This window comes from Tamandua tetradactyla, chromosome 1 (genome assembly GCF_023851605.1).
Source record: "Tamandua tetradactyla isolate mTamTet1 chromosome 1, mTamTet1.pri, whole genome shotgun sequence".
Lineage (NCBI taxonomy): Eukaryota > Metazoa > Chordata > Mammalia > Pilosa > Myrmecophagidae > Tamandua > Tamandua tetradactyla.
In genome coordinates this window covers 171,632,816-171,649,224 of record NC_135327.1, presented here as the reverse complement: position 1 = coordinate 171,649,224, position 16,409 = coordinate 171,632,816, and the positions used below count along the sequence as shown (strand labels likewise).

The following is a 16,409-nucleotide window of genomic DNA, read 5'->3' as shown; positions in this document are numbered from 1 at the left end:
TTTATTTTTACCTCCAACTGCTCTAAAATACTGAAGATTAAAAGTGCTATCAATTTAATGATATAGTACTTATATTCATTTGTTAAATCCTATCTTCTCTGTATAATTCCACGATCACTTTTGATCGTTCTATCCCTCTCTTTAGGGATGTTTGGTCTATGGCCATTCTCACTTTTTCATGTTGGAAGGGGCTGTCAATAATACGGGGTAGAAAGATGGAACTACCTGATGTTCTGGAGAGGCTGGCCCCTCTAGGTTTCAAGATTGTCTGGTCCAGGGACCCATATGGAGGTTGTAGGTTTCTGGAAAGTTACCCTAGTACGTGGAAACTTTGTAGAATCTTATATATTGCCTTAGGTATTCTTCAGGATTGGCTGGAATGGTCCTTGCTGGGGTTTTGCAGGTTATGATAGGTAGCAACGGCTAACTGAAGCTTGGTAAGAACAACCTCCAGAGTAGCCTTTCTACTATATTTGAACTCTCTCATCCACTGATACTTTATTACTTACACTTCTTTTCCCCCTTTTGGCCAGGATAGAGTTGTTGATCCCATGGTGCCAGGGCTGGACTCATCCCTGCGAGTCATCGTCCATGTTGCCAGGGAGACTTTCACCCTGGCAACATAACTGGATGTTATGTTCCACGTAGTGGGGAGGGCAGTGCTTTCACTTACGGAGTTGGGCTTAGAGAGAGTGAGGCCACATCTGAGCAACAAAAGAGGTCCTCCAGAAGTAACTTTTAGGTATACCTATAGGTGACTTCTCAGCTACCTACATAAGCTTCACAGGAGCAAGCCTCAAGATCAAGTAACCCTTTCTTTTAACAAAACAACCAAAAAAAAATACTACTAACCTGAGCAGAGAAAGAATAATAACTAGCATTTGTGTATATTATGTTTTCTCATGTATTATGATATTTGATCTTCACTTTAAGCAATTAAGATAGGTATTAGTGTACTAATTTTATAGAAGAGGATACAGTTTCAGGTAAAATGTGATTTGTGCAACGTCAACCTCCTCACCAATGGCAGAGCCAAGATAGCCTAGGGCTCTTGACACCCAAAGCTAATGTTTTTTGAGACTATACTATACTTCCTGTGTCTTTCCAGATTTCCCTTTGCGTGTTAGTTATTTGTTACTACATAAGAAGTTATCCTAAAATTTCCTGGATTAAGACAACAAACATTATCTCACAGTTTCTGTGGAACAGGAATCCAGGTGCAGCTTAGTTGGGTCCTATGCCTCAGGATCTGTTAAAATCAAGGTGGTGTTTATTTGATACCTGCAATCAGGTTATCAGCCAGGCTGTAGTCATCTCAAGGCATGACTAGAGAATGATCCACTTCCTAAGGCACATTTAGTTTCTTCACGGCTTTTAGACTGAGGCTTTCCAGTTCTACATTGGCCATTGGCTGGAGACCTCCCTCAGTTCTGTGCTATATCTATATTTATTTCTATTATTAAAAATTGTGGGTTCCCACTGGTACCTCCAGTTCCAGTTCTACACCACAAAATTCAGTCTAGTTTTCTCTTTTTTCATGTTTCTTTCTCCCTTGCTCAACAGTATGGAACCTAACTCTAGTTATCCTTGATAATAAATACTGTTTCTTTGTTCAGTCTTCGTATATGTATTCTATCTCCCATTTCTGCTACCATCTCCTTCCCTGTGCAAATGCCCTCCTTACACCACTCAGGCTCTAGCACTCCATTCTGGGTGGTAGATGCCCTTCACTACCCAACATGGTTCCAACACCCCAAAGTGTAGAACCTTACTTGGGTTCTGACTCCTGCACCGGGCTGGCTCCCCACCTCCTCATTTAGACATTGTGCTGGTTTGAAAGGATGTATGGACCATAGAAAAGCCATGTTTTAATCAAAATCCCATTTCATAAAGGTAGAATAATCCCTATTCAATACTGTATGTTTGAAACTGTAATCAGATCATCTCCTTGGATGATGTGATTTAGTCTAGAGCGGTTAAGTTGGATTAGGTGACAACATGTCTCCACCCATTTGGGTGGGTCTTGAAAAGTTTCTGGAGTCCTATATAAGAGGAAACATTTTGGAGAATGGAGATTCGGAGAGAGCAGAGAATGCTGTAGCACCATGAAGCAAAGTCCACCAGCCAGCGACCTTTGGAGAAGAAGAAGGAAGACACCTCCCGGGGAGCTTCATGAAACCAGAAACTAGGAGAGAAAATTAGCAGCGATGCCGTGTTCGCCATGTGCCCTTCCAGCTGAGACAGAAGCCCTGACTGTGTTTGCCATGTGCCTTCTCACCTGAGAGAGAAACCCTGAACTTCATCGGCCTTCCTGAACCAAGGTATCTTTCCCTGGATGGATGCCTTTGATTGGACATTTCTATAGACTTGTTTTAATTGGGACATTTTCTCGGCCTTAGAACTGTAAACTAGCAACTTATTAAATCCCCCTTTTTAAAAGCCGTGCTGTTTCTGGTATATTGCATTCTGGCAGCTAGCAAACTAGAACAGACGTCTTCCTTGCTCTTTACCTAATAGCTTTAGAACTAAATTGTTCAGGAAGAAGAAATTATTTTAAGTATCCTTGTGCTGTTGTTTCTTGAATTAATTCCTGATTTTGGTACAATATTTAGATCCATTTCCTTTTGTTCTTATTAGATATAAATTGATCACCATGTTGGATATGATCATTATTTATTTAACCAAAGCTGGTTAAGTGATACTGTTACTTCTACTCTAGATAATCCCAACTTCTAAATCTAAATCCTATATCTAAATTCTGTTTTTGTACCTTCAGTTCTTCTTTTGTTGACGTTGGAATGTTATTCAAATTCCCATATACCTTATAAAAAGATAGTTTTCCTGCTTCCTCTTTATGTTTTATCCTATTTTTTCCCCTGCACCCTGTAAAATAAGAGCTCTTTTCAGTAAAGTACTAAAAGCTGAGTGTTGAATATAAGGGATTAATAGAAACTTTCCAAACACATAAATGGTCTTAGCTATTTAAAACTCATATACTTACTTTGAGTGGGCTATATGGTGCATGAAGATGTTTCAGTGAAAATATTAAAATAAAACCTCATATATGCACACATTTAGTATATAGCATTAAATTTTGTGGTGTGTGTATGTGGAAATAATGAACTTTATTCCTTTAGACAGTTGGATGCAGTACAATAGACGAGCACAAGTGAATGGTGGAAAATATCTTTACTTGTTTGAATTTTACATTCACTCATTGCTTAGGCATTAACGCTTTCAATAGTACTTCAGAATTCCTAGTATTTCATATTAAGGGAAAATGAATAACTTATATATTCTACTCCACTACCAATAATAAAGTAGTAAACTTTCTTTTTTTGGTGGGGGTGCACGGTCCAGGAATCAAACCCGGGTCTCCTGCATGGAAGGCGAGCATTCTAGCCACTGAACTACCCGTGCACCCAAAGTTGTAAACATTTTAAATATATAAAATACATGGGGCTTCTCAAAGAAAGTATTCTTCTCTTTGCTTAGTACTCTGATTTCCTTTCATCATTCTCTGAAGTATGTTCCTGTGCTTTAAAAATTGTTTGTTTTGTTTAATTACTTTTCTTGCTTTCTCCATAATATAATATGTTTATTCCTATAAACATTCCTATAATATGTTTATTCCTATAAACATAATTAAAACAGAAAGTTTTAATTTCTGACTCGGTCATTTTGATGTACTTGTAATATTGTTTTTCTTAATATGAATACTCTTTGAAATGGGCAGGAAAGCCCCCTGAACTGTCTCCACTTGTCTGTGCAAAATATGGCTGGGTTACAGTTGAATGTGATATGCTCAAGTGCTCCAGCTGTCAAGCTTTTCTCTGTGCCACTTTACAACCAGCTTTTGACTTTGACAGATGTAAGTATAAAGTACAAATTACATTTTTCTTCATATTCAATGATTGTACTGTCCCCTTTTTAAAGATATACAATATTAGTTTTTCTGAAAAGACCAGGTACTCATGTTTGATCAAAGAATGTTTGCTACTATATATAGCAAGGTGAATTTGGGATTGTCTTCACCCTGATTATTAGCTTCAGGTATTGTTTGTTTGTTTGTTTGTTTGTTTTGCTAAGCCCCTTTAGAATGGACTTTATGTATTCTAGGTAACTAACAGCATCTTTACTTTATAGTTATAAAATTTATACTTTTAGGCAAAGAGAGACAAAGTGCTTTTCTAAAGGGTCATACTTTGGAATGCCCTGCCGTATAAAATACGTGATAGCTTCTTTGCTGATCTTAGGATCTTAATTTAGAGCTTGTTTTGTAGAAAACATTAAGATGATGTAGTACTAATATTTTCATATATTGTTAAATTTTCTTCGTTATTTTTAATTATATCAGTATTCTTAAAGGTACTTGGCTATTGAATTTGGAATCTATGTGATGTTTTTTAAAGTGTTGTTACCTCTGTGGGTTTCAGATAAGGAACGATGTGCTGAGCTGAAGAAAGCCTTGTGTGCAGCCCATGAGAAGTTCTGTTTCTGGCCGGACAGCCCCTCACCAGGTGCTTATTTCTAAGATTTTCTGTTTACTATCTCTTCATAGTCATTGATTTGTATATATTCTCTATTTCTTTAAAATTTCATTTTCTTCCTTTCTATTTGTACCTTTCAAGACTAACTTGTATTTGTTTATTATGTTATTATTTAACTTTTATTAAGTACATTTGCAGTGCCAACTACTTAGACAGGTATACATTATCCCATTTAACCTTACGTGGGTACGTATTTTCGACCCAGTTTTTTTGGATGAGCAAACTGAGAATCAGAGGTCTTAAAACCAGTCAGTGAAGAGGCATAACAATGACTTTATCTGATTTCGAATCTTCTGCTTTCTGCATCTTACTGAGCAATCCCACATTCTATGCAGGCTTCCTTTACAGGGTACATTAATGGCACTAATTCGTGGCAGTTTAAACAGGGTTCAGTTGCCAAAGAAGACACATAGGACCCCAAAAGATAATAATTACAAACCTACAATTTATTAGGGGAAAAGAATATGATATAACAACAATATTGAGATGAGGACATCATCACAGCCAAAGGCTGCCTCACAAACAAGGGGTCTGGAGTGGCCATGCAAGCTCCTGTTGTCTCCCTCTGTAAGGGCTGTGACAGGATGTACTTTCTCAAATCAGGAACCGCCAATGTGTGCACGGAACACTTAGGAACTAGGGAAACCAAAATATTGTTTCTGCTGGGTATGTATAATTTTTTAGACATATCCCATCTCTGTAACTAGCCTCAACAGCAGAGCCCTGTGCACTTCTCAACAGCAGAGACCAGGTGCAGAATTCCTCAGACCCACAGATACAAAGCAGCACTATTAATCTATATATTTCATGCCTTGTCCAGGGGTCAGTGCTGTATAGGTATGTTTTCTATTTCAGTAGGACAACACAGGCTAATTCCATGCCTGCTGGAATTAACCCCCACAGTACAGAGGGTAATGGCTGGCCAGAAATAGTCCATGAATGACCAGTTAGAGAAAAAAGTAGATTTATAATGACCATAGATTACCATCTACTTTTGATAATGAAGGGATGATAGAAAAGGAATTATTAAGAAATAATGCTATTAAAGTGATAGTGACTGTATAATAAGGATTTCCTGCTGTTGGTCTAGCTACTTCACTGTATGGTATAGCAAAAACTCAATTCTATGAGGATTTGACCCCATCTCTGTCCAGTGCACTCAGTCAAGTTTTAGGGTCTGTGCAGACTCTGTTGGTGATTCCCTAATGTAGTTACTCTGTTCTCTGCTCTCTTGATCTCACTCATAACTTCAGCTACAATTTACCTGCAGACCTTTAACTCCTGTCCAGACTTCTCTTTTGAGCTTGACTCATATTCTGAACTACTATCTGAACATTTCCACTTGATATCTTGCAGGTACCAGGAACTCACATATACAAAACTAAACTCTTTATCTTATACTTAAAACTCACTTCTCTTCCTATATTTTCTCCATCTTGGTAAATTCATTGATCTCTTCATCCAGTTATCTGAGCCAGAAATCTGGAAGTCGTCTTAGATGCTTTTTCCTTTCACCACCCACCTGGTCCTATCCATTCTGCTTCCTAAATAGATCTCAGATATAACCTTCCAAGTATGTGGTCCCTTGGTTTGATTCTTTAATAGCCACAGAACTTTTGTGTGAGAAAGAACACCCACATTCTTTATACTTTAATGCTTACATATATTAAGCATATTTAATAAATTCAAATTAATTAAATTCCTTTAAATATTTTGAATTACAGTTACTAGTTTACTTAGACATATTACTTTCAATGTATCAATGGTTTTAAACAGAAACCAAAATATACAAGTACATAAATTATAAAATATATGCTTATCTTTAAACTTGTTAAAACGTTTTCAGTCAAAACATGAAAAGCTTGGATATATATTTTTTAACTGTAGTGCTGTATGGATGTTCTATTCTAAGAAAATTCAGTAAATAGATGAACAAAAACATTTTCATGATGGTTTTAAATTCATTGTTTACTCTTTTATCTTCATAGGGTTTTACTGATACTTTCTTAGAGTTGTTAACACTTCCACCAAACTTACATTAGAAGAAAGATGATCAAAAATGTCATAGGATGTAGTTTCTTTTTTTTTTTTTCAGGGAATGTACCATTTTATTCCACTCTCATTCCGAAGGTCTCAACAAATATTTGTAAAATAAGCCAACACATGCCCTTAGGAACACAACAAACTGAAAATACCAAGTTCAAAAAAAAAGCAGCACAGAGCTGTATCATTGGAGATGTTGGGCAAAGAGTGTATTTTCCAGCTTTTTGTTTCTTTGTTTGTTTGTATTCATAGAACTTAACATATAAACATTCTTAACATACAAACATTTTATACATGGTGTACAGTCGATGGCTCACAGAATCATCACATAGCTGTATATTCATTATCATGATCATTTTTTTTAACATTTGCATTACTCCAGAAAAAGAAATAGAAAAGAAAAAAGAAAAACTTAAACATACCTTACCCTTCCCTCTCATTGATCACTAGTATTTCCATCTGCCCAGTTTATTTTAACCTTTTCCCCCCATTATTTGTTCGTTTTTAACTCATCTGTCCATCCCCTAGATAAAAGGAGCATCAGACACGAGGTTTTCACAGTCAAACAGTCACATTGTAAAAGCTGCATCATTATACAATCATCTTCAAGAAACAAGACTACTGAATACAGCTCTACAGTTTCAGGTAGTTCCCTCTAGCCACTCCAATATACCATAAACCAAAAAGGTATATCTATATAATGCTTAAGAATAACCTCCAGGATTCAGAGAGAGCAGAGCAGAACAGCATAGCCACGAGAAGCCGAGTTCACCAGCCAGCGACCTCTGGAGATGAAGAAGAAAAGTGCCTACCGGGGAGCTTCATAAAACAAGAAGCCAGAAGAAGCTAGCAGATGACGCCGTGTTCGCCATGTGCCCTTCCAGATAAGATAGGAGCACTGACTGTGTTCGCCATGTAGCTTCTCACTTGAGAGAGAAACCCTGAACTTTATCGGACTTCTTGAACCAAGATTTGTATTTCCTCATTGCTTTGTCTTGGAAGAAAAAATAATGCCAAAGAAAGCAAAGTCTACAGAGAATGGGACAGAAGACAGACCTGTTCCCTGTAAGCAAGTGAAAGTGGAGGCTGCTGGTGTGCCTTCCACTTTAAACTTCAACAGCCCCAGTGCTCTCTTTGAAAGTTTAATCTCACCCATCAAGACAGAGACTTTTTTCAAGGAATTTTGGGAGCGGAATCCCCTTCTCATTCAGAGAGATGACCCTGCATTGGAAATGTATTATCAGTCCCTCTTCAGGTTAGCAGATCTGAAGAGCCTGTGCAGCCAGGGTCTGTACTATGGAAGAGATGTCAATGTCTGCTGTTGTGTCAGTGGGAAGAAAAAGGTTTTAAATAAAGATGGGAAAGCTCACTTTCTTCAGCTGAGAAAAGATTTTGATCACAAAAGGGCAACAATTCAGTTTCACCAACCTCAGAGATTTAAGGATGAGCTTTGGAGGATCCAGGAGAAGCTGGAAGGCTACTTTTGCTCCTTGGTTGGCTCAAATGTGTACATCACTCCCGCAGGAGCTTAGGGTCTACCCCCCCCCCCCCATTATGATGATGTCGAGGTTTTCATCCTGCAGCTGGAGGGACAAAGACATTGGCGCATCTATCACCCAACTGTACCCCTGGCATGGGAGTATAGCATGGAGGCTGAGGACAGGATTGGGTGGCCCACACACGAGTTCACGTTGAAGCCAGGTGATTTGCTGTACTTTCCCAGAGGGACCATTCATCAAGCGGATACACCTCCAGGGCTGGCCCACTCTCCTCATGTGACCATCAGCACCTACCAGAACAATTCATAGGGAGATTTCCATTTGGATACCATTCCTGGACTTGTGTCTGATGCTGTAAAACAAGATGTGGAGTTACAGGCTGGCATACCCTGGAAGCTACTCCTGCAGGTGGAAACCACAACTGTTGCAACAAAATTAAATGGCTATCTGAGGATGCTTGCAGACAGATTGGAGGGCACCAAAGAACTGCTTTCATCAGATATGAAGAAGGATTTTGTTATGAGCAGACTGCTACCTTTCTGCATTGGGGATAGAACAGAATTTTCAACTCCAGGTGGAGCATTACCAAGGTTGGACAGCACAGTGCGACTGCAGTTTAAAGAATACACTGTTCTCAAGCGGGCCACAGTGGCTCAGCAGGTAAGAGTGCTTGCCTGCCATGCCCGAGGACCCGGGTTCGATTCCCGGTGCCTGCCCATGTAAAAAAAAAAAAAAAACACTGTTCTCATAATAGGGCCAGACCAGGATCGATCTGATGAAACACGAGAAAATATGGTTTACATCTATCATTGCTTAAAGAACAGCAGAGAGACACATATGATGGAAAATGAGGAGGAGAAAGAAACTCATGGACTTCTCTTTCCTTTATCACATATGGATACACTGAAGCAGATCTGGAACAGTTGAGCTATTTCTGTCAAGGACCTGCAACTTCATACAGATGAGGAAAAGGAAAGTCTGGTATTGTCTCTCTGGACAGAATGTTTAATCCAAGTAGTCTAATACCTTTGCGGAATCAAGTATCTATTTTACATGTACATGTTTTAAAAAGAAAAAGCAAAGATGTTATATACTTGCACCAAAGAGAGGATGAATGCAACTTTCTTTACTTTTTTACTTATGAACATGAGAACTACCTGTTACAGATAGTCAGATAGCCATATGTACTTACAGAAAGACATGGAAAAGCAGATTAAGTGTCCCAGAAAGTGACAAAACCACATTTTGGCAAGTTTATTTTATTTAATCCAGTGTGGTAGAAAAATGCACAACTCCAGTCAATATACGTATCATCTAAATTTAAATGTTGTTGCTTAGCTATGTTCTTTGGAAGTAACAACTTTTTTAAAGAGCCTGACTGGCTCTAGAAAATGTTTAAACAATTAGCATGAAAAAAAATTTTAGCTTTTTTTTACAATGAAAATATACATATCTTTATGTATGCACAAGCCCCCGTCCAGCCGCATTAAAATAGTTACTCCTGTAACAAGTTTCATTAAATAATACTGCCACACCAATGAGAGGCACTCACATCTATAGGCATAAGGAAGTTTTACATATGCTGCTTTAAAGATGACAAGAGAAGAGCCTGAGATTGAAGAGGGGGGGGGAAAACCCTAATAGTATTTACATTGAAAGACCAGGTTTCTATAAAAATACTCAAAATAGTGGGCTTGTGTCTGAGATTAAACTATTTACTGTTATTTTACATTCTAAAGTGCATCATTAATATTTTAAAAATATCACTGGATAATTTAATCTTTCTATATAAAAACAGAGCAGACATTTTACTGCTGTCTGCCAAAGTTGGGGGTGAAGGGAACAGTTGCCTCTATGTAAGTTTAAATGCAACTCAGGAGGGAAATATGCTTATGAATTGTATAAGGGTGGTAATGATTACTCAAAATTAAGTTAAAGATGATTTCCTACCTGATTTTTGCTTCAATAAAAGCTATTTTAAAAGGGGGGGGAAAAAAAAAAAGAATAACCTCCAGGATAACCCCTCAACTCTTTTTGAAATCTCTCAGCCACTGACACTTTATTTTGTCTCATTTTTCTCTTCCCCCTTTTGGTCAAGAAGGGTTTCTCAATCCCTTGATGCTGGGTCCTGACTGATCTCAGGATTTTTGTCTCACATTGCCAGGGAGATGTACACCCCTCGGAGTCAAGGACATAGTTTGTTATTCCAAGTTTTGTCAAACCTAAGCCACTGGTCTTCAGAAGACATTTCCTTTTTCTTTTTTTTGTTAAACCTCACTTGATTTCTTAAAATCCACACCTTTCCCATTACTGTTAGTTTTTATTTATAACCTGCCTTTTCTGATAACATGAGTCTTCTTTTTAAATTAATGATTGCATTTTTATATAGTTGGTTATTTGTAACAATTTAAAATAGTTTGATAAACTGGTAAAGAACATTTTGTTGCCTCTAAATAGAAAGTGTACTCGTTTTCTTTAAGTAATTTTTTAAAAATTGGAATATTTTAAGTACAGAGAACAGTATAGATAATAAAATAAGGAACATCTGTGTACCTACCACCAACCCCATCTAATCCCAACATTTTGCCATCTTTGCTTCAAAACCACCTGTCCCGGGTTGATAATGTTATGTACCCCCAAAAAGCCGTGTTCTTTAATCCTCATTCAGTATTGCTGGATGGGAGCTTTTTATTGTTTCCATGGAGATGTGACCCACCCAATTGTGGGTGGTAATTTTTGATTAGATGATTTCCATGGAGATGTGTCTCCACCCATTCAAGGTAGGGTTGCTTACTGGAATTCTTTAAGATGGAACCGTTTTGAAAAAAGCTTTAGAGCCAACAGAGCCCACACAACCAGAGACTTTTGGAGATACAGAAGGAAACGCCCCTGGGGAAATTTTATGAGATAAAGAGAAAGCTAGCACATGTTGCCATGTACCTTCCCAGCTGAGAGAGAAACCCTGAATGCTATCTGTCCTTTTTTTGGAAGTTAAAGTGTCTTTCTCTGGATGCCTTAGTTTGGACATTTGTATGGCCTTAGAACTGTAAACTTGCAACTTAATAAATTCCCTTTTTAAGAGCTCTTCTGTTTCTGGTATATTGCATTCTGGCAGTTTCAACAAACTAAAACACCACCCCATCTGCTTTTTTTCTTTTAATTAAGAAGTATTATAAATACAGCTATGTAGCCTTCCCTAATTTTATTCCCTTGTCTTCCTAACCTGAGGTAACTACAACCCACTAACCTGAATTTGTTTATTATTTATTTACATGGTTTCTCTTCTAATTTATGTATGTGCCTGTAAGCAATGTATGTAGCACTATTTTGTTTATTTTAAAACATTCAAAAAATGTTATCATACCATATATACCCTTCTACACAATGCCTTTTTTTTAAATCAAGGTTGTCACATATATTATATTTGAAACTTTATAATTAGTAGAACCATCTAAAATTTTATTCTCCTAAAAGATGAAAGAGAGCTTGCCAGTTTGTGCTCCCTTTTGCTAGGCTGGCTTATTCATCATTTTAGACCCCTCTGTCAGCCTTCATTCTGTATGATTATTGTATCTGTTACCTAAACTTCCTTTTTATCTAATCATGTATAATCACAGATCCTGATAAAGCCTTCCTATTCTTGGTATTTACTTTTCTTGGTACAAGTTCCTACGTATTCTGTTCTTTTTAGCATACTAGTTTCCTTCTCTACTTGCCAAAATTATGAGTTTTGGGGATATAAAGATTGTTTTCCATCAAATTTGAGAAGTTTTAAGTTGTCATTTCTTTAGATACTCTTTCTTCTCCTTGCTCTCTCTATCCTCTAATAGAATAGGGATTCCTATTATGCATATTTGATATGTTTGGTGGTGCCCCTCAGTTCTCTGAGGCTTTGTTCATTTTTTTCCATTCTTTTTTTTCTGTCTGTTTCTCAGACTGGATAATCTTAATTGACCTATCTAAAAGCTTGCTGATTCTTTCTTCTACCAGCTAAAATCCACTGTTGACCCCTCTAGTGGATTTTTCATTTCAGTTGTTATGCTTTCTAACTCCAGGATTTCTATTTGGTTCTTTTTTTTTTTTTTTTTAACAATTTCTATTTATTTATTGATATTTTCTGTGTGGTGAGACATCATTATCATTCTCTCCTTTAGTTCTTCAGACATGGTTTCCTTTAGTTCTTTGAACATTTTTAAAATAGCTGATTTAAAACCTTTTAGAGTAAATTCAATATCTATGCTTCCTCAATTATAGTTTCTTTTACCTGCTTTTTTTCTTTGTGTATGGGCTATACTTGTTTCTTTTTATGTCTCATAATTTTGTTGTTGAAAGCTTGATGTTTTAAATAATATAAGGTGTCAATTCTGGAAATCAGATACCACTTACCACCTCAGGGTTTGTTATTGGTGCTGTTTGTTTCTTTTGGTGGTGTTTGCTTGTTCAGTGACTTTCCTGACCTAATTCTTTGTCATGTGTGACTGCTGAAGTCTCTGCTTTGTTACCTTAGTGTCCATATGATAATTGAGCAGAGCTTTCCTTAAATACTTGAAACCAATAAATTCTTCAGCCTTTGTGGAGTGCACATTGGGGTACTTTTTCCATGCTTAGTCAGGCAGTCTACAAGTCTGTTTTAGCCTTCACTATCTGCTTGTGTGGAGCCTTAAAGCCAGAGATGAGAGCTTAGGACCTTCTCAGTTCTTTCCTGAGCATGCACGCAGCCCTACCTGCATGTCACTGTCTAGTTTCCCAGTAATGTGTCAGAGCTTTTTAAAGTTCCCCTTCCCCAACTTTTCATTATAAGATTTTTGGTCAGCTTACTGTTTGTACTGACTGTTATTGTTGTCTCAGGGCAATTGTGCTGCTAAATAAAATAATTCCCACTGGTTGTTTTCAACAAATTTCCCAAGGTAAAAAAGGTTTTCACACTGGGTGAACACTGCCTCAGGCTGAAAAAGGCCTTGCTAGTGGGATTTTCCAGAGAATTGCCAGACAGATCAAATAGTGACAGTTCTCTGGGATGGAGCATTGGAGGAGCTTCGATCCCGTTCTGCCCTCACAGTAGCTTCGAAGCTGCTAATTTGCACCATGATTTGAGGACTGTTTTTGTTCCATTTTTTTCAACCCCTCTACTGTCTTTGCCCAAAGGGACTGTTGGTTTTTAAGGTTACCACAGAGCTAGGGAGAGATAAATAGGATTAGGACAAGTTAAAACAAACACAAAGTTTGCTATTCTTACCAAGATCCAGCTGTTTCTCTTGAATAAATGGTCCTCGGATTGTTTGCAAGCATTTGGTTAATTTCCAGAGTTCTGAAAAAGTTGATTTTGACCTTTTTTGCCAGTGTTCTCATTGCTTTTATGGAGGAGAGGATTTTCAGAGGCCTTTATTCTGCCATTCTGCTGACATCATTCTATATAGATTTTAAAACAAGCATATAGCTATACCTTATAAACAGACATGTACTTGATAGAGGAAAGTAAATACTCATAAATATGTCAGTATTCCCCTACTTATAAATTAATGTTAAAAATTAATCGTTATTACTGTTGTACTTTTTCTTTTGCATATTTTTGTGAAGGCTTGACCTTTGCAAAGCACCTTATTTAAATTAATTATAATTATCATCTATATTAGTTTGTTAAGCTGCCAGAATGTAATGTACCAGAAATGGAATAGCTTTTTTTTTTTAACTTTTTTATTGTATAGTATAACATACATACAAAGCAAAGAAATGAAAAAACAATAGTTTTCAAAGCACTCTTCAACAAATAGTTACAGGACAGATTCCAGAGTTTGTCATGGGCTACCATATGATCCTCTCAAATTTTTTTCCTTCTAGCTGCTGCAGAATATAGGAGGCTAGAAGCCTTGATTATTTTTTATTATCACAATCTACTTTTTCCTTCTTTTTTGTGTGAAAAATAACATTTATACAAAACAATAAATTTCAAAGCACAGCACCACAAGTAGTTGTAGAACATATTTCAGAGTTTGACATGGGTTACAATTCCACAATTTTAGGTTTTTACTTATAGCTGTTCTAAGATTGGAACAGTTTTTTAAAAAGGAATTTAGTAAGTTGCAGGTTTACAGTTCTGAGTCCATAAATATGTCCTAACTAAGGTATCCAGAGAAAGAAACCTTGGGTCAAGAAAGGGTGATCTGGGGAGGCACGTGGCTAGCGTCTGCTCGTCCTTGATCCCAGTTTCGTTGTTTCCAGCATCTGATTCCAGTGGTTTCCTCTCTAAGCATCTGTAACTAAATAACTAAGGCATTCACTTAGTTGCTCTGGGACAAAACTCTGGATTTTATCTCTTAACTTAGCATCTGCTGAGCTGGAGATTTCTTCTCTTCAGGTTCTGGTTATTTCTGGGAGTCCTTACTTAGCATCCAGGCTTTTTCTCTCTCAATCTCCAAATGTCTACATTAGCTCTTTCAGACATCTGTGTTTTTGTCTGCCTCTTAGGTTTCTTAGAGATTTAAAGAACTCCAGTAAACTAATCAAGACCCACCTTGAATGGGTGGAGTCACATCCCCATCTAATCAAAAGATCACTCCCACAGACAGAAATGAGACAAAATAAAGTCTCAGTGGCTGAGAGATTTCAGGCAGTCTAGAGGTTATCCTGGAGGTTATTCTTACTCATTCTATAGATATCCCTTTTTAGTTTATGGTATATTGGAGTGGCTGGAGGGAAATACCTGAAACTGTTGAATTATGTCCCAGTAGCCCTGATTCTTGAAGATATGGTATATTGGAGTGGCTGGAGGGGAGTACCTGAAACTGTTGAACTGTGTTCCAGTAGCCCTAATTCTTGAAGAAGACTGTGTAACTATATAGCTTTTATAATGTGACTATGTGATTGTGATTGTGAAAACCTCGTGTCTGATGCTCCTTTTATCCAGGGTATGGACAGATGAGTTTAAAAAAAAAAAGTATAAAAAAATAAATAAATAATAAGGGGAGATAGAGGATAAAAAAAAATGGGTAGATTGAAATACCGTGGATCAATGAGAGGGAGGGGTAAGGAACATGGGATGTATGAGTTCTTTTTTTTTAACTTTTTATTTCTTTTTCTGGCATGATACAAATGTTCTAAAAATGATCATGGTGAAGAATACACAACTATGTGATGATATTGTGAGCCACTGATTATATGGTTGGATTATATGTGTGTGGATATTTTTCAATAAAAATATATTTTTTTAAAATCTGTAACCCAAAATTTAAAGCACATCCTCAGTGAGGTACAATTACTTCTGAATATGGAGAGAGGCGAGAAAGGGTTGTGACTTTATCTCCCAGCTGTTTACATTTACACTCTTCCATACGGTAGCCACTAGTCACACATGGCTATTGTGCACTTGGAATGTAGCTAAGATGACTGAGGAGCAGAACTTTTAATTTTATTTAATTTTAATTAATTAAACTAAATTCATGGAGAAAGTATTTTATACTTTTTGATTTGGATAGGACTGTATTCAGCATGAACTGCTGAAAATGTAGCATCTGGATTGAGATGTCTGAAAAGTATGCAATACACCCTGCATTTGGAAGACTTAATAGAAAAAAAGATTGTATAACGTATGTCATTGATAATATTGATATCCATTATATGTTGAAATTTTAATTTTTTTATATAGTGAGGTAAGTAAAATATATTATTAAAATGAAGGAAAAAAGGTCACGTGCACAATTAGGCAAGTCACTTCATGGAGATAGTCTAATCAAAAGTTTCCACCCTGCAATATTGAATCAGGATTAAAAGAAATGGCTGCCCCCACAAGATTGGATCAGAATTAAAACTTGGCTTTTCTGGCATACATAATAGATTCAGACCAGCACATCATCCTCTTATTTGAGTTTCAGATAGTCACAGCTGGGCTGATGGGCCTCCTTTAAGCTGGCTATTTTGTCCTTTCCGCATTGTCTCTGGCATTCTCAAAAGTATTCTTGCTTTCTAGCAACCACAAAATTTTCTGGATCCAACTTGAGTTTTTCCCTGATCCGAGACATGTAATCAGCAGCTCTCCAAAGAGCCAGATTCTTTTAGTAATATTGGAATAATATTAGAGACCAAATCTGGTTGCTAAGGGTGCAAATAATAATGAATGGAGAGTAAAAGTGCTATTTTGATTGTTTTTTGGCCACTTCTAGTAACGAAACTGGAGAGGAGATATAAATTTTTTTAACTAGCTTTATTGAGGTATAAATGACATATGCTAAACTGCACCTATTTAGGTATACAAATTTGATAAATTTTGACAAATCGTGAAGTCATCACTTCAAGATTTCCATTTAGTATCATGAGGTTGTAT

The 16,409-nt window shown here is 36.9% G+C and overlaps 1 protein-coding gene and 1 pseudogene across 5 annotated transcripts in view; both read left to right on the top strand.

Moving 5' to 3' along the window:
- Positions 1-16,409, top strand: part of ZC3HC1 (zinc finger C3HC-type containing 1) — a 61,754-nt gene that overhangs the window by 14,450 nt on the left and 30,895 nt on the right. For 3 of the 4 annotated variants that reach the window (XM_077130779.1, XM_077130926.1, XM_077130695.1), the window contains exons 3-4: positions 3,721-3,871; positions 4,437-4,520. In XM_077130779.1, coding sequence (XP_076986894.1) covers positions 3,721-3,871; positions 4,437-4,520 — 235 coding nt within the window. The remainder of the gene's footprint in view (positions 1-3,720; positions 3,872-4,436; positions 4,521-16,409) is intronic. The other variant, XM_077130856.1, reaches the window with a different exon arrangement.
- LOC143658758 (ribosomal oxygenase 2 pseudogene) lies at positions 3,852-12,155 on the top strand (annotated as a pseudogene). Its single transcript, XR_013163299.1, has 3 exons — positions 3,852-3,871; positions 4,437-4,520; positions 7,122-12,155. The product of XR_013163299.1 is annotated as a ribosomal oxygenase 2 pseudogene (transcript).